Source organism: Urocitellus parryii, chromosome 14 (genome assembly GCF_045843805.1).
Source record: "Urocitellus parryii isolate mUroPar1 chromosome 14, mUroPar1.hap1, whole genome shotgun sequence".
In the NCBI taxonomy this organism is placed as follows: domain Eukaryota; kingdom Metazoa; phylum Chordata; class Mammalia; order Rodentia; family Sciuridae; genus Urocitellus; species Urocitellus parryii.
Genome location: NC_135544.1, coordinates 21,990,042 through 22,017,692, shown reverse-complemented (window position 1 = coordinate 22,017,692; position 27,651 = coordinate 21,990,042). Strand labels below are relative to the sequence as shown.

The following is a 27,651-nucleotide window of genomic DNA, read 5'->3' as shown; positions in this document are numbered from 1 at the left end:
TTTCATGAAACTATAGAGAATCTGATAGTGAAAATCTAAAGCATTTAAAAAGTTCAGTAGTAAAGGACATAATTCTTCATTAATAGTTTTAGCATAAACTTCTCAATCCATTGAACATAAATCAAAATATAGTTGACATCAATCATTTAGCAAATCTGAAAAAAAAATTAGAATCCTATTGCTGCTTTTGGGGTATAATAGTTTCCTATGAATAAGTTTGCAAAATTTAGTACAAGGACACTATAAGTTTTATTTTTGACACATAATAATTGTACATATTTATGAGACACAATGATGTCTTGATACATGTACTCCCTGTGTAATGATCAAATCAGGTTATTTGGCATATTTATTGACTCAAGCATTCATCATTGTGTAAGAATACTCCAAATCCTCTTATAGTTATTTTGGAACATACAATATTGTTAACTATAGTAACCCTATGGTGCAGTAGAACACCAGAACTTATTCCTATCTAACTATAATTTATACACTTTTACCAATCTCTTCTTAACTCCTTCCCTGTTTTGGTTCCCCTCCCTAGCTTCTGGTAACCACTATTTTACTCTACTTCTATAAGCTCAGCTTCTTTAAATTCTTTATTAAAGTGTTAACAAGATAAATAAATATATTTGAAAATTAGATTTATACATGAGGAAAATGGTTTTTACAGAAAATTTTAATTTTATTATTATGCTTCTCTGTGTACCTTCAGAGTACCTTTTCTCAAGAGCCGTGCCAATCTTTCAAATGGTAACATAAAAATGTGACAGGGATAAAATAATTTTCTTAATCTGTAAATGTTCCTTAAAAATAAATGTTCCTGGCACATTAAGGTTACTAACCAATTCATGTTGAATTCACACTGACACGTTGATCTTATCATTCACCTGACTAGTGAGTAAAAAATATTTTAAAAGAGAATTAACATAATACAATATAAGAAACAAAAATTTCCCACATGGATCCATTATATACTAAAATATTTATTGAGGGTCAGCTATATGCATGTTTTACAGATGAAAAACAGCTTAAGAGAAACTGTATGTTTAAGGATTTGACTAATAAGCGTTGTTAGCAATATTAAAAATTATTCTACTAAAAGAAAGCTTATAATATCTAAATAGATTAACAATATATTCATAAATATATATAAGAGAGACAACACAGAAAGAAGGAATGAACCTCAGAGGAATGGTAGATTAGATGATATTTGAATGGTGGGCATGATTTTTTAAAAGTAATGAATACTCCAGAAATGGAAGCAGAAAAATGAATCATGTCTTTGGAGAAAAATGAACAGTACAAATAGGCTAACACTGAGTTTCTCTACAAAGTAGCAGAGTATCAGGTTGAAAAGAAAAATTATAATGAGCAGGAAATCAGGAGCCATTTAGGATTTCCAACTTAAGTGGTAACTGAAATGCACATATATCACTATTATAATTACCACAAAAGTATGGTTTAGGAATATTCATGTGATAGCCTAAAATATTCATTTACATAGCCTAGTGCCTGACATTCAGTAATCAATAGGTAGCTTTTGTTGTCATTATCAGTGCAAGTTTCATCATTAAAGCATACTTCAGTAAACCATTGTAAGAGGACAGACCGGCAGAACAAAACGGTAAAGAAAACAAGGACAGAGATCATGTAGACATATTAAAATATTACATAAGAAAGTCGATCAATTTTATATACTTTAATGAAATAGAAACATTAATAAAAAGAGTTTTTTAGCCTAAGACATGCTGTTCTAGAATAATATTAAAAAATAATAAAGATTGTGGGGATGGGAAGGATGGTAGAATGAGACAGACATTATTACCCTGTATCCTTGTATGATTACACTACCGGTGTGACTCTACACCATGTACAGCCACAGGAATAAGAGGTTGTGTTTCACTTATGTACAATGTGTCAAAATACTGTCATGTATAACTAATAAGAACAATTTAAAAATTTTTTAAAGAAATCTTAGTTTAAAGACTTTTACACTGGATAGATAAAGATACAATTAATATATACCAAGTGAGTAATAATTATCATAGTTACATTGTTGTTTTTATATTATCTAAGTTCAGCTTTTTTTAAAAAAATTGAAATTTGGAATGTAATGTAAAACTTTAAAATAAAACTTATTGCTTAACCAAAACTATATAAATCCTAATTCCCTTAAAGATAGTTTTACTAACTAATAAAAGTCAAGAGTAAAAAGCTTTTTTTATTTAAAAAAAAAAAAAGCAGTAATGATGGGACTGGGGTTGTGGCTCAGTGGTAGAGCGCTTGCCTAGCATGTGCGAGGCCCTGGGTTCGATCCTCAGCACCAGATAAAAGTAAATAAAATAAAACAAAGGTATTATGTCCAACTACAACTAAAAATATTTAAAAAATCAGTAATGATAAATTTATGAGATTTCCTAAACATACACATTTAAAAATACCATTAACATAACAGTGACCAAATCTTTGCTTTGGTCCCATTTTTATATGATAGGAATATATCAGTGCCCAGAACAGACAAAAATATGTGCTGTCAGAAGCTTATATATAATATTGGAGTCAAGGTGAAAGACAACAGAAATGACACAAAATATGTAAATTACATCATATTATAAGGTGATCAATGCTATTAAGGAAAAATAAAACAGGAAAAGGAGAAAGTGAGTATAAGGACTAGGGTGAAAGAGAAGAAAGGACTTTTCAAACAGGGTGGTAGGGAATAGTATCACTGATGAGATTGAATTTATGTGAAGATTTAAAGATAAGGGAATGATTTGTTGCTCCATAACTATCCAATTTTCTTTGTAATAACTTGATTTTGAATGTTGACGGCATTTTGAAATCATTCTTCTCTTTATATAATGACATTTCAAAACCATCAACAATATAAAAGTCATGTGTGATTAACTTATGGCAGATGATTATCCATATAGTCTAATGCTGACTGTAACTTTACCATCTACAGGAGAAATCTGAAAATGTTGCAAAAAGGTTAAGACCAAATTGCTTATTATACAGTATAAATGACTGCTATTCTGGTAATATGCAATTAGTTCCTAAAACCTGATTAAGCTATCTCCCATCAAGGGATATCTACTGAAACATTTATATATGAAATGTAATGTAAGCACTCATTTCCAAAAACTCCAGCAGCAAGAGAAAAGAACAAACTGAGAGAACAGATAAAATAAGTTGTTTTTTTTTAAGTTAGAGAAAAATCTGTATTTTAAAAGTATTTTGAACCTTCACCATCCTAATACTAAGCTTCATGGAAAGTACTAGGCTATACTGATCTATTACAATATTTCCTACCCATCAAAAGAAAAGGGAAGGCAATAAACATATCAAGTGAATCCAGGAGCAGTGAGTGATGACTAATGTGAAATCTGCCAGTAATTTAAAAACATATCAATTCCACTTTTCATTTTCTGGCACAGGATTCTTAACATTCTACCATAATGACAGCTAGGAATCTTAATGATGGTTTAATTAACCTTTTCTGAAGTACGTTAAATTTACCATTGATGGTACACTGGCTACAAGGTGTTTGCATTTTCTTTTGTGGCATTACATGTTATCACCATAGCAATTTATGAAGTTAAAAAAGTAGAATATGCATCACATATATTGATGTGATAGATATATTGATCTTAAAAATCAACATGAGAGCAGTCTTCATCCTAAAAAAAAGTTATATAGTGTATGAGTGTGTGAGCATGTGTGTGGTCATGTGTGTGCACACGCACATGTAAACATGTGACAGGGGTAGTGAGAATAAACAAAATATATAGTTATGAATAGAATCCTCTATTATAAATGGTAAACCTAATTTCTGATTCCTATCATTAAGTAGGAATTAAGTTTAGAATACCAATGGTTAGAAAACACGCTTACCACTTGTCCATTGTGTGGGTTCTTATGAGCATATGGAGGTCCACGAATATGATTCCACATTTGGCCAGATGTCATAGCAAAGACTATACACTGAAAAAAAGGTTATGATGTTTCAATATATAAATCAGAGAATACTAAAATGATGTATTTTTTTTAAAAAAATAATGGTCATCCACTTTAAAAGTTTTCAAATTTACTAAACATATAACCATGGAACTTTGGGTAAATTACTTATTTTCCTGTCAGACTCCATGTCCATAGAACTGAGATACCAACTCTACTAAAGAGATACACTAATGGTTAAATCGGATAACATACGTAAAGTATCTGGCATCGTGACAGACAATCTGATAAGTGCCAACCTGAGCTAGTCAAAAGCACAGATGAGATTTTTGATGTTTCAGTGAGACCTGATAAGGATCTATAATGATCTAGATTTCCTAAAACTCATTCCTTTATTAGTTTATATCACCAAAAGCCTACATTTTTAGTTTAAAGCACTTATATCCCCATAAGTATTTAACTGCTTGAAGCACACTGTATAACAGTAACTTCAGCAGATGTTTAGAGATGGAAGAAATCATGAAAAAATACAGCCAGGGATAGCTGAGAGATCATATTTATGCGGGCTGGGCCTATGAGACAAAAACAAAAAGTATATTTGAAAAACTAATCTCAAAGATCCTAGGCATTAAAAGAGAGGGGGGGCGGAGAATATATAAGCCAGAAGTCACAGATCAACCACTACAACACATGTGTAAGGGTGATTTGTTTAAACCACATAAAATCTTTAAATTCATGACCCTGAACACCTTTGCTCTTCAATGGGATAAAAACAAATATTCACTTTATCTTATAACTAACATATGTAATTTCCTTCAACTATGAAAATAAGTAGCAGATCACAATAATTTTATTAGGGCTTGTAGTTTTGCCAATGAGAGTAATATATTTCAGATTATAAGAGACCCAAATTATAAGTTATAGCTGATATCTCAAAATATTATCTATACTCATAATTACCTAAATTTATGGTAGTTTTTAGATCCACATTGGGTCTCGTGACTTAATACATCAAATAAGGAAACAGATATCACCAGTTTTTCTAGTACTTGAGATGCTTAAATTCTCTAAAAAGACTGTGATGTTAAAATTAGATATAAATGCTATTATGGTATGCTCCTTAATATGCACTTTAATACATGATTTATTCAAGATTCCAGGAACCAGTTTAATAAAAGCAGGCTTAAATATAAAATACTCTGCTGGATCATTTAAGTATTAACAGATGCATTTACACTACTTACAATTACTCATATAACTGTAGTGCTTTTCTCATAAGACAAAACATAAACATAAATGAACATAAACTTAAACATAAACTGAATAAACATAAACTTCTGCAATGTAAAATAGCCCACATTTAGATACTCTTTAAATAAATAAGTGTAAATGATGCTTCCTTTTTTGATTTAACAAATGAATATCACCATTTCATTACTTTCATTAATAATGGAAATTTTAATTTTTGCAATTAATTTTAATAGAATTTCATATTTTTATTTGACTAAAATATTTATATAATAAAGGGCCTGACCCATAAGGGTAAACAGATAAATATATTTTTAGAAAATTAGCACACTCTTTTAATCAGCTGAATTCAAGAAATGGTACATTGTCAGAAAGACAGGAGCCCTCTTGTGTCTCTTCCTAAACATTACTAACATTTTCTTGAAAATGCAACATTATAGAGTATGTTTACTCACTTTTAGTAGATACCATGAAACATTTCTCAGGAGCCTAAATTGTATCTTCCAAATAGGAGTTTTGGTGGATAAAAATCTTCACAAGCAATTCATGTTTAATGTGACTGAGGTGTGGTAGGGTCAAACTGCAGTTTTATTTTGCACTTTTATGCTGATTAATACAGTTGAATACTTTTTCAAATTCTGATTGAAATCTGCATAGTTCTATGAACTTCCCATCAAAAGACCTCTTAATATTTGGTTACCTGCCTATCTGTTATTTTTTGATAAAGTTATTTATATTTCTGGATGCAATTCTTTTTTCAATATATACAAAGCAAATAATCTTTATCAAAACTGTAACTTTCCATTCTTTTCACTTTCAAAATAATGTATTTTAACAAAAAGCTCTCATTTGGGTGGGGTGTATGGGGGATGAAACCTATGGCTCATGTTTGCTTGGCAAGCAGTCTAACACTAAGAAATACCCTCAACCCAAAAGTTCTTAATCATATTGAAGTTCCATTTATCAAGTATTTATTCTATTATAGTAGCTAATTCTTTTACATTCTAAGTTCCTTGCCTGTCATAAAGATAGGTACCTATGCTTTCTTCCAAAAATGTTACTACTTATAACATTTAGATTCATGATGCAGCTTGAATTGATTTCTTATATATGAAGGGAAACAGAAATTGAAATTCACTGTTCCCCCATATTGGATATCCAGTTGGTACATCAATACTTATTAAAAACAACATACTTAGCCACTCTATGGAAAAGCCACTTTTGTCATAAATCAAGTGACCATATAAATATGACCCTGTGTATGGCTTATCAATTCTGTTCTAAATGATTTTTTTGTGAAACAAATACTACAAAATCATAATTATAGAAGACCATAATAAATTTTGATTATCTGTAAGTATAAACCATGTAGCATTGTTCCTCCTTTTGATATGATCTTAATTTATTCTATTCTTTATTTTTGGCATGTCATTAAAAATTTAGAATATCTGCCAATTTTCACAAATGAAATTGGCAGAGATTTTTTTCAAGGTAAAAATGGATATATTTAAAATATTGAGACAACTATCTAAGAACATGTTATACCCACCATTAATATAAATATTTTAAAGAATTTCTTCAAATAATAATTGGTAGTTTTCAGTGTACAGGTGTCACATACTTTTAATTAGATTGATACATGACTGTTTTAATACTATGACAACAGATGATTTCTTTTTAATTTCTATTTATTTTTTTGCAGGTACATACAAATACATTTGATTCGATATACATTGATTATCTCAACCTTGGTTAATTTACTTATTAGGTCTAATAATTCTTCCTTGTCCACAACAAAATATTCTGCTAATAGGGCATTTTTATTTTTAGTCTTTGTAGAATACATATATATTTTATTTTTGTCTTCATGCATCACTCTGGGCCTTAATACAATATTCCATACAAGCCATCTCATTCTTTATCTCTGGAGCTTCAAGTTATCAATTATGATATTGACTTTAGGTTCCATCCTTTTCTTTTATTCACATTGGGCAGTGATTCCATTAAATGCTTATATGCATATATCAAGATGACCAAGATATTGTTTCTCTATAGTTGTTAGTGTAGAGAATTATATTGATAATTTCTCACATATGAAACTATTTTATATTACTGAAAAACATTTGATGACATATTACTATTTTTAATCACTAAATGCTAGTACTTTGTTTAAAATAATTATATCCCTAAATTCATGAGAAAGATCAACCTATCATTTATGTTTTTAAAATGTCCCCATCAGATTTTAAAACATTTTAAAAATAAGTTGAGAGGCATATCCTCTTTTTTCATTATAAAAAAAATTAAATAACACTGGCATTATTTTTTAAATGTTTAGAAATATTAGCCTCTTTATGTGAAGGTGTTAGCAATGGATTCAATTAATTTAATTAATAGTGCACTAGGCAGACATTCTCTTTCTGCTTGTGTTAGCTTCATTTATTAAAGATGCTCAACTTCCTTGATACTATCAACTTCATTGGTGATATGACCTTTTAATCCAATATGGTAATGTACTAAGTCATGATTAAATTATGGCTCTGATAAGACTCAGTCTGTATGACTGAATCTAGCCTTTAAGAGTTTTCAAGTCAGATCCTGTAAGTGAGCGTAAATTTAATTTTTGGTTCACAAAATTACAAATAATCTGCTTTTCAGAAGCTTTTCACTTACGATTTTTAGCTATTATCCCTCAGCAAATTCCTAAATCTCAAGACTTGTGAAGTTTTTGTCAAAAATTATGTTTATTTTTCTGCTTCTTCATAGAATCAGACAATTCAGGGTTTAAAGTTTCATATAATTGTTCTTTTGGAACACTGGCTTCAGACCAAATGACTAAATAGAAATGTTAAAAACAGCACTCAGATTATATGCTGTAGTCAAGGGTACACTTGGTCATTTCAAAGAACACTTTTAAAGGCTGTCTCTTTGGAAAGTATTTTGTTTTCTAGATTTTTATTTTCCTTTAGAATTATAAAAATAGGTCCATCTTAGAAAAACAATAATTGATGTATATATCATATGTATACTATATATACAATAGCATATATATATGTATATATATATATGCATGTTATTATATGCTATTTCATAGAATTTGTGCATATTGATGCACTTGTCTGATTTGTCTTCCTCACTATGGAAGTAAAGTCCCTGAGAACAGATCCCCAGGGATCATGTCCTAGTGTTTTTCACCTTGTTCTATCTTTGTATCTACATGTTGTTCTTCGTAGTTCTGAGTACACGGAGTAGGCTTTCAAATTCTAGTTAGTCAATAAATAAACATGAATAAATAAAGGTTAATGCACTGAAACCCATAATTGCTATTTTAAAACTAATCAAAATGTAAATAACATAGGCTGTGGTTGTGGCTCAGTGCTAGAGTGCTTACCTAGCACACGGGATGAACTGGGTTCAATTCTCAGCACCACATAAATAATAAATAAATAAAATAAATGTATTCTGTCCATCTACAACTAGAAATATATTTTTAAAAATGTAAATAACATAAGTTAGTATTTCTAAGGAGAAAAATAAAAACATGTCCTAGTCTAAGCCATAAAAAACAATGGTATAAATACCAATGAAAGTAACAACCATATATTAAATTTTCCTTAAACCTAAGGAAATGTATTTATCCATTTAACTTTCACATAAAATATGTACTGAGCACTTTCTTCATGCCATGCACAATCTAAACATTAGAATTACACAAAAAATTGACAGAAATCTTAACCTCAATGTAGCAAGAGAATAGTTAATTTCTAGTATTTATAATAGGTAAGTATTCAATGAACCTTAAACTGAACACAACATAACTTGGTATCATTCTCAAATGCAGGTTTCCGTAACCCTAAATTAAGAACACCAGTGGCCTGAAGTGTTTCCCTCTATGTATCTATTTTCCTTGTTTTTCAAAATGAGCTCCTCAGTTCCTACACTGACCAAAGAGGGACAATGTGCTTCATGCCCATTTCCACTACAGTAACTGTGCTTTTAACTATCCTAGAAAACAGAACTTGAGGAGAGATTTAATTTGGGGAAAATGTTTCTTATTGTATCTTTAAGAAAAAGAAAAAAGAAAAAATCATAACATGCTTTTAACACTTTGGGTTTATATGTTTTGGATTTCCACTATGAAATTGATATAAACTTGAAAATCAAAAATTTTTGTTTTCTTGCAAAGCATAAAATATAAATAAGATCATGAGTTAATTTGAAGTTATCCTAATTAATCAAATGTTCAGTAAACTGTTCACACATGTGGAAAATTAAATGCAATTGGCCTTCAATATCTGTGTTCCACATCTGCAAATTCAACTATAGATCAAAACACTTCAAAATAAATAAATTTTGACTAAAAACACACACAGAATTTTTTCCTTGTCACTTATTCTTAAAGATATAACATTACAACTATTTACCCTGTACTAGGTATTTGAGTAATCTAAAGATGATTTTAACATACACAAGAGCATGTGTATAGGTTATATACAAAAACTATTTCTTATATACGGGACTTAAGCATCTATAGATTTTGATACTCATGTGGAATCTGTAAACCCATTCCCTATAGATATCAAAGGACATAATTTTATAAAACAAGATTTAATATTCTATATAGATTTTATGCAATTATTTTATATTCCTTATCTTTAAAATATAATATTATTAAATTTTGAGTAATTTAATGACATTTCATCACTTAACTAACAAGTGGCATAAATGACCAGAGTAATAGCAGAAAAGCTTGTCAGGGAATTCATATACTACTCAATTTTTACTATTCACAAGTGAATTATTTGTACTGTTTTAAAAAACGTGGTTAACTTATTCAATTTTATAAAAATGTTCAGTAAAAATGTTATCATTATTGTACTGTACTCATTCTATAGACTACATTTGTAAGAAAAAAAAAGTAGGAAATGTTTTATGATTCAGTTACTAAGAAAGGCTTCATAAGATAAGGTATATAATTTGATAGAAAGGCTAACTAAAGGATACACTGAGGATAACTGTTCAGTAAATATTATTTATAATCACCAATGAGTTCAATTAAGATTAGCAGTAGCATGGAGTGTTGAGGAACTTCACAGGCTAAGTAATTGTCACTGTTAGAAGCAAAAGATTCAGGCAACCACATTCAAACGCTAAAAAAATTTCTACAAATTTCTGTCCATAATATGGATAATTTTAAATTCTGTTATTGAGGCCATTGCTTCTCTTCATTACAGAAAATTAGTAACTAGATTTATTAAGAAAAATATAAACTCATTTCATTATATTATAGTCATAAGTATTTATACAAATATTCATTTGCCGGTACATAGAAATTACCTATTTGCAAATAGACATTCCTATCTTCAAATGGCCAAAGGACTCTATTGCCTGATAGCCAAAACCATTAAGGGTCATCCACAAACAACAATGACCAATTATTCACTCCTCATAGTGAACAAAACAATAAATCACAAAGATAGTAACCATTAACTTTAAAAGCATACAATTCTTTTCAAATAAGTTTGGAAGAATAAAAATCCTCTTCCAACATCTCTTAGGTCACAGCCATCCTGTAGCTTTGAAAGAAATAAGAAATATAATTATTCTAATAAATCACAAAGCATATATGCCAAAGAACCTTCCATAAGTGTGAAAATTAAGAAATTTATACAATCTTCAGCTCTTAAGCTTTTCAGAAAATTTAAGTAATGAAACTGATATAATTTCTTCTGGTGCAGAAGAAATGTTGGGTATTTGAATCATCATACTAATACAGATAATCTGAGCTAACAGGCAGAAAATAGCTTCTAACCTACTGTGACTTACTATGATAATAAAGTAGATATTTTTAATTATATTTTATTTTACATGCTTTTAACTATAGATTCTTAGGATGCTTTTCTTTGTGTTTGAAAATGAGTGTTATTACTCATCACACTAATATCTGGTTTGAAATGACAAAAGTCTATGAAGAGCTTTAAGCTGCCATGAAGATCTGCATTATAGGCTCCAAGTAAGTAGCATTTTAAACACTATACATTTTATTGTGTATATATGAATTATAATATCATGTACACCCATAGTTCAATACTTTATTGAACCATTCTACATTAAACATATCAAAAAGCAGGTAGTATGTTCACTCACTGTCCATTACCTTCATGTTTGGGGGTAGCAAAAGGGAGAAGGGAGTGAAACCATAACCAATCAATGATGCATATTTTAATCAGAAACAATCATAAGCTTCTACAAACAGTACTGAACAAGTATTTCTGTTCCCTCCACCCTGTTCTAGGAAGCATGAAACCAGAAGGATCTATTCACAAGTACATTTCTAGTATGTGTTTTAAAATTCAACACCCAGAAGCCCTAATAGATCTATGTTTTAATATATGTATGTTTTAATTCCTCTTTATCAGGAAGTTACAGGGTTTCTGTTTGTCCTATACACTAAAGCAATAACTTCCTATCCTCAATATACATATTTCATTCTTATCCTATGAGTCATACCTTTCCCCAATATACATATCATTCTTATTCTTCTTGTGAGTCATACAAAATAAAGTGAATACAACAATGAAAATAAAGTCTTAGAATATAGTCTACACCAAACTGAGAGCTCATTATCACTAGGAAATACCACCAGGAAGTACTTTTGCATAAGTTCACTAGTAAAAAATGCAACAGCTATTTGTAGCTAGTCCTGTTCTTTATTAAGAAGTATTAAGGAGATAGTTTGTACTACAATATTTTTCTAATTATTCTCCATTCTGTATATTTTTTGAAAATTTTAAAGTGATCTCATTTCATATAACTCATCACTGTTTTTAAGAGTTTTGCTTTAAATGTGCAATCCAAGACTTTCATCAGAATTGCTAAATGTTCACTGAGAGTATTTTTACCATTTTTTTAGAAATACATTCACACTTCCAAATAAGAATGAGATATTGTTTATTTTAAGTAGACAAATATTTGAGAATCTAAATAAATGGGACACACTTTAGATTATGTCTTAAATTTCTAAGGAAACATCAAAAAATAGATTAAGAGAGATAGTAAATGAATAAATCCAATTTTCCACCATATAAATGAAGAATTAAGTTTGGTGGTAATGGTGATGCTGGTGGAAGAAGGTAGAAAATGAAAAAAAAATTATATATCTAATTTTACTCCTCAGATGATTTAAATTGTTTACATTGTGAATCAACAGATAAACAAACTTATCTCCATATTAATAAGAAAAGCAGGGAGAGATGCAAAATTTTTTTTTAATTCAACATTTTATTATCAGTACAGAGTTACTGTTTAAAAATATGTCTGGCTTTCTGCAGTTATTGAGTTCTAAAAGGCTGCCACTGGGGAGCAGGCATACATGCCAAGATAATTGTCTCCTGAAGAATGTGTCTGTGAATGTTATAATACCTTCCGCTTCACCAAATTAATTAGCTTTCAAGGATTTACAGTAAAACACAACATCTGTGTGACAGAATGCAAGAAAACTGGTCTCTTCAAGTATTTAACACATAAATCATACGGTGTTTATCCATTTATTTGCAATCATAATGGCTCAATATATCCAGTTACTTAATATCCAACATATAAAATATGGGCTCAGGCTTAGAGAAGTTCAGCTTTGTGAAAATAATATAGAACTTCATCAGATATGTGGAATCAAATTTCAGAATTGAGTCACTTTCCTACAAGTTGCCTTTAACCTAATCTTTGTTTCCTTGTTTGCAAAATGAAAATAACATAAGTTTCTTTGCAAATATTGTAAAGGATAAACGTAAGGCATATCCAAAAAATGGAAGATATTCAAAATAGTAATGTCAATAATTACTAATTTAAAATATAATTAAAGAGTATCTCTCAAAGAGTAAGAATTCAGAGTGGAGATAATACCGGTTTTTTGATAGACTGAAAAGGAGATAAGCATGATATTAATGTTTAAATATAAAAAAAATTTAACATCTCAACAACACTTTAAAAGAGATACTGTAGCTGGGTACCTTTACTAAAAGAGGCAACTTGAAAAAAAGCCTGAGAAACCCGAAAATACTGTTGAAATTAACAACTGAGATGATTAATGTCACGAATAGTGTCCATTTATTTTCACTAGAGGAAAATTAATTAATTTTAAATCATTTAAGAAAATATTAAGAATTTATATAATTAATAGATCTTGGTTGCTCTCAAAAATACAAACTTTAAATTTATATTTTCTTTATCTATTAGAAGGCCAAAGAGGCTCTGCTTGAATATATAATCTTGAACTATTATTGCAGAAGCGAGAACTGCTTTACTGTGCCTACTGCATGGGATAGTTTTCATTCTATTCTGTCATTTCCAATTCAATCCTGTTTGTTGTAGTATAGTTGTATTCTTTTTTATTATGAGGCAATTCTTTTTAGTTATACGTAACATTAGTATTCATTTTGTATACTTATAAAAGCATGGAATAGAATTTACTGTAATTCTCAATCTTAAATGACTCCTATTTCTTTGATAAAAATAAAATAGGAAGGATGAATGACTATTCCAAGAAGGCAAAAGAAACTGATTATTAGCTGTAACAATATATTAATTTGCTAAAGATAAGGTATTATACATGTATATATCCATTTCAAGGACCTATTTATAAATATTTCCTACAAGCCCGGCGCAGTGGCACATGCCTATAATCCCAGAAGCTCAGAGAGCTGAGGTAGCAGGATTGGAGTTCAAAGCCAGCATCAGCAACTTAGTGAGGCGGACTCTGTCCCTAAATAAAATATAAAAGGGTTTAATCTCTGGTACCAATAGGTAGATAGATAGATAGACAGAAAGACGGATGGATAGATATAAATAAAAATTTTGTGCATGTTTTGTTAGATTTACTTTTGAGTACCACATATTTTTTATTCCTATTGTAAAAGATATTTCATTTTTAATAATATGTCTAAATGATTTGGTATATAAGAACCCTCATGATTTTTGGATATTGGACATGAATTCAGAAAAATGTTGGAACTCCATCAATTCTCCTGAATTTTCCTGTGGACAATTATATCATAGGCAAATCTTACTATAGGTAAATAGTGATATGCTACCTCCTTTACAATTGTTATTTCCAATATTTCTTTCTCTGATCTTATACATTGACTAATCCCCTTAGTAAAACAAAAAAATAGTAGGAAACTATAGACATCATTTTTCAATTTTCACTAAGATATATTTTAATAGATACACTTTACCTGGTTAAGAATCAGGTAAATTAAGAATTTATAGTAATTTATAGTTTATTAACCTTAAAAGCATGACTATGAATTAAAGTAATTTTATGGCATCTAATCCTATTTATAATCATAAATCATATTTCCTTTTGAAACAATTAATGTGAGGGCTTATAATTACTTCATACTTTCCTAAATTCTTATCCTTTCCTAAACTCTTTTGCTATTTGAATAACTTAAGAATTTGGTTAGCACTATTTTTCTTTTTTTTTTTTTAAGAATTTTTGCTTCTATATTCATAAGTAAGGTTTGCCATGTGCTATTTTACTTATTACTGTACTTTGGCCACCTCTTCTCTAAATTCTCACATTTGGTTTTATGGTCTTTTTTATAACATTTCATTATCCATATTAGACTGATTTTTTTAATTTCCATAAAGTTTGTGGCAAACTTTTCTGTTAACTTTTCTTTATGTGTGGGGAAGTATTTCTGCCATTTATAAATAATTTTGTAGTAAATGTGTGCAGACACTGCTATCTCCTTTTAATATTGTTCTTTTGCTCATATTTAAATTATAAATAAGTTTATTTTTTATGAACTGGCTAGAAGCAAAAGGCTACTCTGGGATAAGAAAAGATTTTGAAGCTCAGTAGTTGATTTTTGTTATTAAGAAAACTGGCTATTCCTTAAAATGCAACCAACTTTTTACTCCATTAAGAGCCATGGCTACTGACTCACTACCTTAGTAGTGAGTTTAGATGGGATATTTTCTGAATTTTTTTTTTTTTAACCTTTGGGTTCCTCAGTATTGGCTAAGCTCTCATTTTATCATTTCCTAGTGAATCTGTCCAAATAGAAGTTTGAAATCATAGCTATTACTTCTTAGAAGAGCATCTTCATTTTCTGGGAATCTATATTTCCTTATAGTTTTTGAGATCTGTCACCCATACTTCAGAACTTCCTGTTCATTATGATAAAAGGTCATTAAAAGGGGCACCTTACACTGTCTCTGCTATTCTCCTATGTCAATGCCAAAATTATGGGTAACTTGGAGTCTGAAGGTTTTTTCTCTCTTCCAGCCATTTGGAAATGGATTTTCAGAGGTTTTATTTTGTTCTTCATTATGTACTTAGTTTTCAAGAGGAAAATGGGAATGCTCAGACCTAAAGTAGAACCATATTCCAAAGAAAACTTTTATGAGGAAAAGAAGTTGGGGCTTATAATGAAGAATGAAATCATGTCATCTGCAAGAAAATGGAAAGAACAGGAAATCATCATTTTATAGGTTCAGCAAAATAAGTCAGATAAATAAAGACAAGTGACCCATGTTTTCTCTCATATGTGGAAAGCATTAAAAAAATAAGATGTCTAGAACAACATAGAAGACTATTAGGGAAGGGAAAGGACACCAGATTTAGGAGGAAGAGAAGGGAGGAGTAAGAGAACAATATATTCATATAAAGAAATGTCACAGTGAAACCCATTAATGTGTGGAATTCATGATTGAATAATTATACTAAAAATTATTTTTTAAAAATGTGCGAATTTTCATTTTAACTAGTCTCTAAAAAGGCTTTCATGTTTAGATAATCTCTTCATGAATATTTCTTTTAAAATGACCTAACAAGTACTGGACAAGCGACTTTTTCAAGGATAACTTGCAGATGCTGATAAAATTTATTAAGGGTTACTATCTTTATTTTATATATATATATATTCATAAAATAATTTTGTTTTCAATAAAAAACTTTTCCTTCTCTACACGTGTGTGTATAGTGATATATAGTATTAAATTTTAAAGAACTGTTTTAGAGTTAGGTACTATTTTACCCATCTTATTTGTTCTGCGTTTTCACCTTGATCAGTCTTACTAAGTATATCCATTTCATTGATGCTTTCATAGAGCCAGCTTTTTTTAAGCACCCTCTTCCTATTTGAGTAATTATTCTAATACTTGCTTCTTTAATCTCATTTTATATTTTAACTTATTTTCACTTTTAATAAGAAGTATAATAATTTTACAATTTTAAAAAAAAGAAGTGTCTTCAGCAATCAGAATTCAGTGGGAGAAGTCAGAGTTCTTTCTCAATGTCTACCTAGCCATATATCAAGGCGGTGGCAGCCTAGAAGCCTCTCAGTGAAGGGAATCCAGCATGGTGCATATTTTTCTAAAACTATAGGAAACTTGTATCTTCGCCAAAAAAATCTCAGAGAATGGGCTGGGAAACCACTAGTTGTATGAGGAGGTTTGTTTTATTATCTAGATACTATAAGGAATTAAATGGGGACCCAGACTCTTTTTTGTCCACTAAGCAGAAATACTATGCTGTTAGCTACAATAAGGATCAACTCATTTCTTCTCTCTGGACCTTGGTTTACATTTCATTTATTATACATTCAAATCCTAGTGCACTGATAGTTTCCAAGCATGTTTTTTTTCAATTATATATTATATTAATTCTAAATTCACTACACTAGTGTCACAAAACATTATATTGGTTTTTGAAATCTGTGAACTCATCCTTCATGATGAATTTCATGATCAAAGTTTTTGAATGCACTGTATATGCTTAAACAACACACAACATTTACTTATTGAATATAGCATTTAAATCATGTTTTCATGTCACCTATGGCATATAACATGTTTAAGTTCAAAAAGATCTTTTGGGGGGGGTCTTGGAATCTATCAATTGCTAATAGTATGTTAAAAAATTTCAGGATGATTGGTGTTCCTTTTATTTTCCACATGTGTTTAGGTTCACATGTTGAGCCATCATTGCATTCAGTAACAAATCCCAATTGATCATGGTGTATGATCCTCATTTTTTTTAAATGTCTTTATTTATTTATTTTTATGTGATGCTGAGGATCAAACCCAGGGCCTCAGATGTACTAGGCAAGCACTCAACCACTGAACTACAGCCCCAGCCCAATGTACAATCCTTTTAATGTACTGGTGTATTTGGTTTGCTATTAGTTTGTAGAAGATTTTTGCATTCATATTCATCAGGGATATTGGCATGTAGTATTCTTTTAGAGTCTTTGGTTTCAGGGTAATGTTAGCCTTATAAAATGACCTTGAAAACATCTTATTTTCAATTTTTGGAAAATATTGGGAAGACAGGTATTGATTTTTCTTCAAATGTTTGGTAGAATTCACCAATGAAGCCATTTGATCTTAGGTTTCATTTTCTTGGAGGCTTTTGATTACTGGTACAATCTCCTTATTCATTACTGGTGTGCTGAGATTTTGTATTTCTTCCTTAATAAGTCTTGATAGGTAGCATGTTTCTAGGAATTTACCTTTTACCTAGGCCATCCAATTTGTTGTCATATAATTGTTTAGAGTATTTTCTTATGATTATCTGTACTACTGTGGTATAAATTATAACGTCTCTTCTTTCATTTCTCCTTCTGAATCTTCTTTCTTCATAGTTAGGCTAGTAAAGATTTGTTTATTTTATATTTTAAAAAAAACAACTCTTTGTTTCATTGATCCTTCTATTATTATTGTCTTTGTTTTATATATCTTACTGTTCTTCCCCCGCCCTTCCTCTGCTAACTTTGGGCTTAGTTTGTTCTTTTTTTCATCCTTAGAGTAAAAAGTCACCTGTTTATTTGAGATCTATTATTTTCTTCACATAAGTTGTTTATTTCTATAAGCTTCTCTCTTGAATTCTTTCACTAAATGTCACAAATTTTAACATGCTGTGTTTATATTTTTATTTATTTCCATTTGATTTCTTTTTTAATCTTCTTCATATACTTGTAAATTTTCTAATTTGTGTCTTGATAATTTATAGTTTCACATCACTAGTCAGAAAACATACTTGAGATTATTTCAATCTTATTAAATTTTTTAATACTTGTTTTATTTCCCAACATATAATCTATCCTAAAGAATGTATCATGTGTCCTTGAGAAGAATGTGTATTCTGTTGCTGTTGCAATGGAATTTCTATATATTCTTGTTAGTTTTAAGGTGCTGCTCAAGTCATCTATGTCCTCATTGGTTTACTGGATGATTTCTTCACTGTTAAAAATGAGGCACTGGGGATGGGGATATAGCTCAGTTGGTAGAGTGGTTGCCTCACATGCACAAGGTCCTGGGTTCAATCCCCAGTACCAAAAAAAAAAAAAAAAATGAGGCACTGAAGTTCCCTATGTATTACTGTGGATTTTTCCTTTTGACTCTATTAATATTTGCTTTATATATACAATGTATTCCAATGTTGTGAGTGCATATATTTATGCTATTATTAAACACATCTGATAAACTGACTCTTCTGTTATTATACAATAAATTTCTTTGTCTTGTTTTTGACTTAAAGTCTATTTTGTCTAAAGTAAATGCTGCCACCCCTCCTGTCTTTCTGTTGGCAATTTACATAGGACATCTTTTCTTTCAGGTTATATTTGTGTCCTTAAAGCGAAAATGGCAGACTCTATTCTTAATCCTTACATTGTAACTATTTATATCTGTTTGAAATCCTATTTGCCTTATGGCCACATTAACTTTTTCTTGGTTAAAATGTGATAAGTCTATATACAAGACACAAGCGTAAGTGTTCATCTTTCAAGTGTTGTAATAGGCAACCAAAAGGCCTCATGATGGTGGGGCAGAGAAGGCTGCCCTTTTCATACCAGACTTGGTGCCCAGCCAGTACATTCATTTTCTGATTGTAGTCAGATACTAATGCTCCCCTTCCTAGGCCAGTCATGTATATATATATTTTCCTAGACTATCCAGGAGCCTTAGGTGATACATTGACAACTTTTTGAGAACCCTGTTGACTCAGAATTCCTTTACCTCATCAGGTCTAATAAAGGCAGATACCTTTAGTGGACTCATAGTAAGAGGATTTCCCTCTCTGCAATGAGTATCATTTGATACTTGCCCAGTACTATTCCTGGGGGAAAAATTAATCAGTTCTTCTTAGTCTCTTGCTTATAAACTGACCTAGTAAGTAAATAAATATTGATTGTTACTTTCATTTCTGCTACTTGTTTTAAATTACCGCCTTGACATCTGAAAGCTCAGCAAATTGACATAGTGCGGAGACTGGGCAATTAAACAAAATGGCTGTTCTAGAAGAATAAAAAAGCCTGAAGGTCTCTCAGGGCACTCATGAAACGACTTCTGCGTTTTCCAAGAGCCTAAGGGTCTCATAGGACATTTCATCAAATGTTCATGGGAAATAGATTCCAAGGGGCACTCACCAGCAATGCTTGGGAAGTGCTTACAGATTGTTATAGAAACTTTTGGGTTTGAGATGAAACCACTGGTCTGTCTTTCTCTTAAGCTCCTAATCCCCAGCCAAACTTGCTGTTGGATCAAATAAAAAATCCAGTAAAGAAACTCTAAAAATGCTGAGACATAGTTTCCTAGCCACTTTTCATAGCCCTATGACAAAGGGACCAAAGACAGTTGGAGTACCTGAAAGCTGATTCGTACCAATAACTATTAATTTTGAGTAAGTATCGACTACAACTTCAATGGAGGAAATATATATGCACCTTCAGTTGTTCCTCTGCAAAGGCCTCAAGAAACCTTAGAAATTTGATTAGTTCTCTTTCAAGATAAAGGAGATAATTTTGTCCAACTTAGTGATGCCATGCAGAGTGAGTTACTCCAGTTCCCCCCCCCCCCCCGGAGATAGCATCAAGATAGCAGAGCACAATCAGGAGTAGCAGCAGCAATGACACCATCATTTCCATGTAATCTGAATGCTAGACATGTCTGTGCTGGATTCAGGTGGCTTCGAGAAGTTGTGATAGTGGCTACTCAGGTAGAGTTTATAACTTTCTGCCTCAAATATATACCAGCATAAAAAAAGTGGCACAAGGGTGGCAACCAGGATGCATCCACAAACTCTGCCACTGTACCAAACAGCATCGGGCATGGGGAAGGCATCTGAGCTGCTTGGCTGCAACTTCCCAAATGCTATATTCCTATTCATACAGAAGCCAAAGCAGTGCCAGAAACTGCTCCCATTAATGTTTGTGCCTAATCACCATCTTAGGAGTTCTAGCCAGGAATCAAAAACCATAGATATATCTGAAGGAAATATAACATGACAATATAAAATTTTGTGATCTTGAATATAGGGTATCTCTTCATTTATTTAGGCCTGTTTGGGGTATTGTAGTTTTCTATTCTTTTGTTTTTAGTACCTTTGCCTTTAAAGTATTTCTCTTGCACCCAGTTTGTCACTGACTTTTATCCAGTGGGAAAACTGCATTTTATTAGAGTATTATGTTTGTTTACACAATGCATGTAAACACATTGATATGATTATAGTTTTCTCCCATTTGTTAATTTATATTGTTTCATGAGGAGTTTGTTTCTTGTAGTATTAGGGATTGAACCCAGGGCCTTACACATGCTAGGCAAACGCTCTACCACTAAGCTACCTCGCCAGCCACAACCTATTTTTATTTTTTTGAGGCAAGTCTTTCTAATTTGCATAGGTTGGACTCAAATTTGTGATCCTCCTTCCTCAGCCTTCCCAGTAAATGGAATAAAGTAGCTGGGATTACAGACATGTTCACTACACTCAGCTTGCTTCATTTGTTTTTTATTCCTGTGTTTTTCCTCTTTTCTTCTGTAATTATAGGTGTTTGTTTTATATTTTAATCCTTCTATTACCTGCTAGCTATATCTCTTTGCTAATTTACAGTTGGTCACCTGGAGATTACAATATGTATGTATCTTAAACTCACCCCAACTAATTTAAATTTCATACTATACCACTTAATGTAAAACAAACACACACAAACACACACACACACAAACCCATCAATTTATTAATGTTACTATTTTTTGCTTTACTCTCATGTCTTTGAAAATAGTTACATTAATAATAATAATAATGATAATAATAATAATAATCCCCTCTACATCAGGAAATCGTTTTATTTATTTCCAGGAATAGTTTAAGCCCATATGTATAATATGAATTTTGTGATATTTATGTTTCAACACCAACGTCTTAATTAATATAACTAGTAAGCAGCAGACCTATCAGTATCTGAATCTATTTTACTAATATAATATTTATGTTTTATTTTATTAGCTAATTATTTAAAGAAATTTAGCATGATTATAAGAATCAGAAAGAAAAGTACTTCTGTAGAAACTCAGAAAGGAGCATGTTCCTATGGTTCTTCCAATATTATCTTAACTAGTATTCCATCTGCCAAATCAATCCACTGCTTTAAATGAAATGTACTACAGTGATCACTCTAACAAACTTAATCATGATATCTGTCTCAGGAGTATTTTAATGGATTCCCATTGCCTGTGGGATAAAACCCATACATCTTAGCATTGTGATCAAGAACTGTCTTCTTTTTTTCCCCAGCATCATCTCTTACTCCTTTTCTTGCTTTGTCATCATTGCTCTAGCCACACAGAAATATAGTCCTCTGAATAGTCCATAATCCACATAATTGATTACTTGACCTTAAGAATTTCAGAATTTCATTTACTTTTTAAAATTTAGCTCCTCTCACACTCAGGGATACCCTTTGCTCTAGAGAAAGTACTCTTTCTCTGTATTCCTATAGTTCTACCTGTTTACCCTCCATTAGAGCACGAATAACCTTATGCTGTATTTGTCTATTGATTTGTTTGTATCCTCACAACAAATTCATTATAGGCAGAGTCTGTGTTTTATCTATTAACCTTACTACCTAAGAAACATCAGGCAAACAGTAGAAACAGTAGTTGGAAAAAAATGAATACATTTGCAAATTGCTTCAGTTTGCAAATTACTTCAAGCTAACATTATCAATTCTTACTGGTTTTCTAAATATGTTGAATATGTGTTATTTAGCGCTTGAAATGTGCCAAGTGCTTAGGAACATTACATTTTAATAGTGAAAAGTGGAAGGAAGATAGTATAGATTAAACTGACAATGAACTTATACTATATCATCACAGTCATAAAAAATGAATTCTTCTCATTCATATTTGAATCCATTGTATTAATAATCTGGCTCATTTTGCTAATATTATAAAACTTAACTATTATACAAAGAAATAGATGAAAAAGAGACAGTGTGATAACATACCAAAGATACCATGGCCCAACCAGTTTTATTATAGATGAACTCCAAGTTGTTCCTTCTTAAATAGAGCAAACCACCAACAAGTGACACTAACAGGGCCAAAGCAATGGTACCAGAGTAGTTCGGTGGTCTGAAAACACGAATCTGCAAAAATGAAATGAAAATTTTAAAAGTGAAAGAGAAATAATAATTTTTTTTTCCCAGTTACTAGCCCTTCTCATTGGATTTTTGATTGGTTTCCCTAAGGAATGACAAAGTTCAGCATCTTTCCATAGGCTTATTGTCCTTTTGTACAATCTCCATATGGAAATGTTTATTCAGATCCTTGGCTCACTTTTAAATGGGTTTTGTCTTTTCCTTATTGCTTTTTAGAACCTTATTACATATTACTAAATATAAATCAGAAAAATGATTTGCAAAATATTTCCCCTATTCTGTGGGCTGTCTACTCACTCTTGATGTTGTCTTTTAAAGTGTAAAGGCTATTTAATAGAAATAGATACAACTGATAGGAACTCATAATTTGTAAAGTACTTTATTATAGTAACTTTTCCTTCCTAAAAAGAACCAAGGATCTTTGAAGAGATGGCTTTTGATGTTAGGTTGAGTAAATGGGTAGATACAAGAAGAGTCTGGAATTAACTGTTAGGTCAGAAAATAAGAAAGTATTTAAAATGATGAGGCATGTCACAGAACACAGGACTCACCTTGAAGGACTCCCACTAGTGAACTCTGATATAACTTAGAACCAAATTAATTAAGAATAGCAATAAATTACAAACCACAGGGGGAAATAATATGTATTGTATTCTTTTGTGATATGATTAGTCAGATGAAGGTAGAAAAGTTCAAGATAAAAACAAATTGATTGTACTCTCAAGTTCAAGAAACAAGAGGCATCACACACCACATGAAAAAGATACCAGAAGTGATATGATTTGGATAACTTCCAAAGGCTTTGCGCTGCAGGAGGTCTCCAATTGCTGAGTACCTGACGTTGGAGTGACTATGGCATGAAAATAATATCCCCTCATGATTCATAGGATAAATACAGGAGATAATTAAAAAAAAAAAAAACATGACCTACATAGTATGGTGGCTAAGAAAGCATAAGCAGAATCCTATATGACTAAACATTAGCCACCATACTATGTAGGTCATTTTTTAAAAAATTATCTTTGCTAGCTGTTCAGCTGAAAATCCAATTCTTTGAAGGTCAAAATATTTCTACAGCCAGCAGGCTATAGAAATATTCCAGATTAAAGCAAGATAAGAAAGATAACAACTAAATGAAATGACTTATTCTAGAATAGATCTTGAAAGATGGGAAAATGTTATAAAGGGTATAACATTCTAACTGGAACTACATAATAGGATCCAATAATTCTAATATGGACAGTAGCAGCTCAAATAAAATTATTATACACTGTAAATACAATTTGTCCAATTGGTCCATATGAGAGACAACTCTCTTAGATTAAATGTATACAGACCTACTGGTAAAAATGAATGCTTCTGTATTACTTTGAGTATGAATACACTTTTAAAGTAACTGGTTATATTTGTTCAATGCAGAAAATAATGAAATTATTAGGGAAAAAATAGCTTTAAGTCCTAGATGTTATCATTAACATCATCTCCTTCCACAATAATCAGTCTATTTCAACCTATATTTACATTTATGCTCTTAAAAAATTCTAGATCATACTATAAATACTTTCAAAACTATTTTCTCACTTGGCAGACCACGAGTTTGATCCTATAAGAAATATTCTTGCAAATCATTTTTTGGCTATGCCATAGCACATTTATTGAGTCTCTTATTTTATAGACATTTGATTTATTTCCATTTTTTCCATTAAAATGAAAGCTTTTAAAAATTTTCTTCTATGACTAACAATCTGAAATCATCCCTAATTACATCCTTAAGTTAAATTCCTAGAAGTAGAATTAAGTTAAATTACAAAAGACAGATTTATAACATATACTGTTAAAATAGTTACATCAATTTACAGTTGTAACAGCAGTACACATAAGTAGGTATTTTTTCCATATGGTTCTAAATTTTATTCCTATTTGCACAAAAGATAAAAAATTTTATCACTTGGTTTTTAATTAAATTTCTTTAATTGCTAATATTATTAAACCATTGTCAATGCATTTTCATTGCCCCCCCCCCAATTAGCTTGGGTCTAACTCTCGAACTTTTTAATGGGTTTCAAAATATCAACCAACCATTGTTCTAAAAACCATCTGAATTCACCTAATCAAAGTTAAGCTTATCATTCATTAGATATCAAACATAGTTTTCTCTATGCTAGAACAAATATCCATATGCAAATTTAAAAATCCTATAGACTTATTAAAATACTCTAATAAAACAATCTCATCAGTCTATTATTACAATGTGAGGAATAAATGCATACATGAACGTCTGTTCTGTCAGCAATCCACTTTGCTAGCTGTTCAGCTGCAAATCCAATTCTTTGAAGGTCAAAAGTATCAGCTCTCTTGGGTCTGCCTTTTGGAGGAAAATGCATAAATGTAGGAGCAGAGTTCATGTTGAGCTGTAAAACATGATAAAAAAACACTAAATATCATCCCAACATTATCTATTGTAGATCTAACATTTTATACTCTTTTTGCCTGAATTTTGGAAACAGACTTTATTTAAAAATCCAAATGGCTTTTGAGAGCTTAGTTTTTGCTTTTATGCATCCCAATGCACTGCTGAATGAAAAAAATGGTGAATTTGACTAACATCTCTGAACTCTCACATTTAATATACATTATTAATATCCTCAACTGCATCCTCTACATTTTTACAGTCATTTCATTCTTCATCTTTCTGGAATTTTGTAATTAAGGTAAAGAAAAAGATACTGAAGTGACAGAAATATTGTGATTTTACAACATATAGAGATTATTTTGCATCTTAACCAACTATTGAAATTTGGCAAAAATATACATAACATGAAATTAATTTCAAACACATTATAAGTAGATTTAATTTCCTATAAAATTGAAAATCTTTTTTTGTAGTAATGATTATTAAGCAATAGAAACTGACATCTTTTGTCTGAATAATTAAAATTACTAGAGATTACAAAAGAAACCCACAATATAGTCTTTTTTCCGTTCAATATGTCTATTAATTCAAATGTCTAAAATGGTTATATCACTGGAATGTTTTCCATGGGTAATTTCCATTTGAAAAGCATACTAAGCAGAACACTATCCTATAGTAATTATAATACTTTTTAATGATATTAAGTCTAAAATAATGTATTAGATTAATTTATATTGAGGAGCAAACTACAAAAGTATACACAGATTAACATTCTGTTGCCCAGCAATTATTTTTAAAAACTCTTAAAATGGAAGGCCAACAGTTAAATATAGTTCATCATTTCCTAATAATCGGAATGAAATCAAAATCAAATCAGTTTACACCCATTAGACATTAAATTAAGAATTGACATCAAGGTAAAGATACAGTAAAAGTATAGCTACCAAGAGCAACAAAGTTTACAGTCAGGACTAAAACAGCTTGTGCCCTATAAATGAACTCTGACTGTAGCTGTCATATTTACAATAACTTCCAATTTATACAGCTTTATTCAGCTCACTACAAAAGAGTTGAATACTTGACAGAAATCTATTCCAAATATTTCTCATTTTTAGTATTACAAATTCAATCAAATTTTCATTATTCACCTCCATGTTATCTGCATTAGTACTTTAAAATTCCTACCAGTAAATAATAATATTTGGGCCAGGTATGTGGCACACACCTGTAATTCCAGAAACTCCAGGGAACTGAGGAGGATGATTGCAAATTTGATGCGAACCTCAGCAACTTAGCAAGACCCTGTGTCAAAATAAAATATCAAAAGTACTGGGGATGTAGCTAAGTAGTAAAAAGACCCTGGGTTTAATTAATTCCCCAGTACCAAAATAAAATGCTACTATTGTAGTAAGAGGTGGGATCTTTGAGAGATGACTAGGTCACGAAACTCTACCTTTCTGAGTCAGATTAGAGGTATTATAAAAGGAAAAGCTGACTCCTCTTGTCTTATCTGTCTTTCACCATGTGATGACATAATAAGAAGGCCCTTGAGAGATTCTGGCACCTTTACATAAAACATTTATATACATTTCTGTTCATTATAAACTATCTAGTCTCATAATATTCTGTTACTGTAGCACAGAATAAGAAAACATTTAAGGAATTATTTTTTTCCAAATGGATACACAGTTTAGTTTTTTTTTTCTTGGAATGGTTTCTCTTCTTGCTCTTCATTCCTGTACCATACAATTTTTCATTTATTCTACAGAATTTAGATTTAACTAACTTCTGCAAAATAATAATAATAATAACAATAATGTATTTTGGGGAGAAGGAAGACTGCCATGCCAGTATGATTGAATACACATTTATACACCAGGCAGAGAATTAAACATCTACATATATTAGCATTTAATTTTAATCTTCCCAAAAGTCCTAAGAGAAAGGCACTATTATTTTACCTCTTAAAGATTAGAAGAGAGGGGCTTAAAGAAAGGATCACACAATTTACAAAGGTCACACAGCCGGCTATAAAGAGGTTCACTTTGATGCAGACTCAGGTTTTCTAACTAGCGCTCTCTCTCTCTCTCTCTCTCTCTCTCTCTCTTTGGTATCAGATTGAGCACAGGGACACTCGACCACTGACCCACATTCCAAGCCCTATTTTATATTTTTATTTAGAGACTGGGTCTCACTGAGGAGTTGCTTAGGGCCACACGAAGTTGCTGAGGCTGACTTTCAACTTTTTTTCAAAATAACTTTTTATAAAAATTTTAAGCTAGTTGATTGTATCAGTAAATTATAAAAGTCCCTACAATATGCTGCAAACATGAGACAGATTATAAAAGATAACATCATATAACAGACACATCACATATATATGAGAAGTGTCATACACACATATACACAAATATATGTGTCTACTCTACATCTAGAGTATATCTTAGTCCATTTTCCTGCAGTGAACTTTGCACATATGGACATTTAGTAACTTTGCTTAAACTGAAAAAAGCATGGAGTTACTGGTTCCTTTCTTTCCTGTATTTCTCCCACTCTAGAAGTTGTTCACTTGCATTTTTTTCAGTG

At 30.9% G+C, this 27,651-nt stretch overlaps 1 protein-coding gene across 1 annotated transcript in view; it reads right to left on the bottom strand.

The window, feature by feature from the left end:
- Tusc3 (tumor suppressor candidate 3) overlaps positions 1-27,651 on the bottom strand; it is a 212,793-nt gene that overhangs the window by 87,621 nt on the left and 97,521 nt on the right. Inside the window, exons 4-6 of the mRNA XM_077792602.1 lie at positions 24,923-25,063; positions 22,500-22,640; positions 3,898-3,987 (exon numbers count right to left, since the gene is read on the bottom strand). Coding sequence (XP_077648728.1) covers positions 3,898-3,987; positions 22,500-22,640; positions 24,923-25,063 — 372 coding nt within the window. The remainder of the gene's footprint in view (positions 1-3,897; positions 3,988-22,499; positions 22,641-24,922; positions 25,064-27,651) is intronic.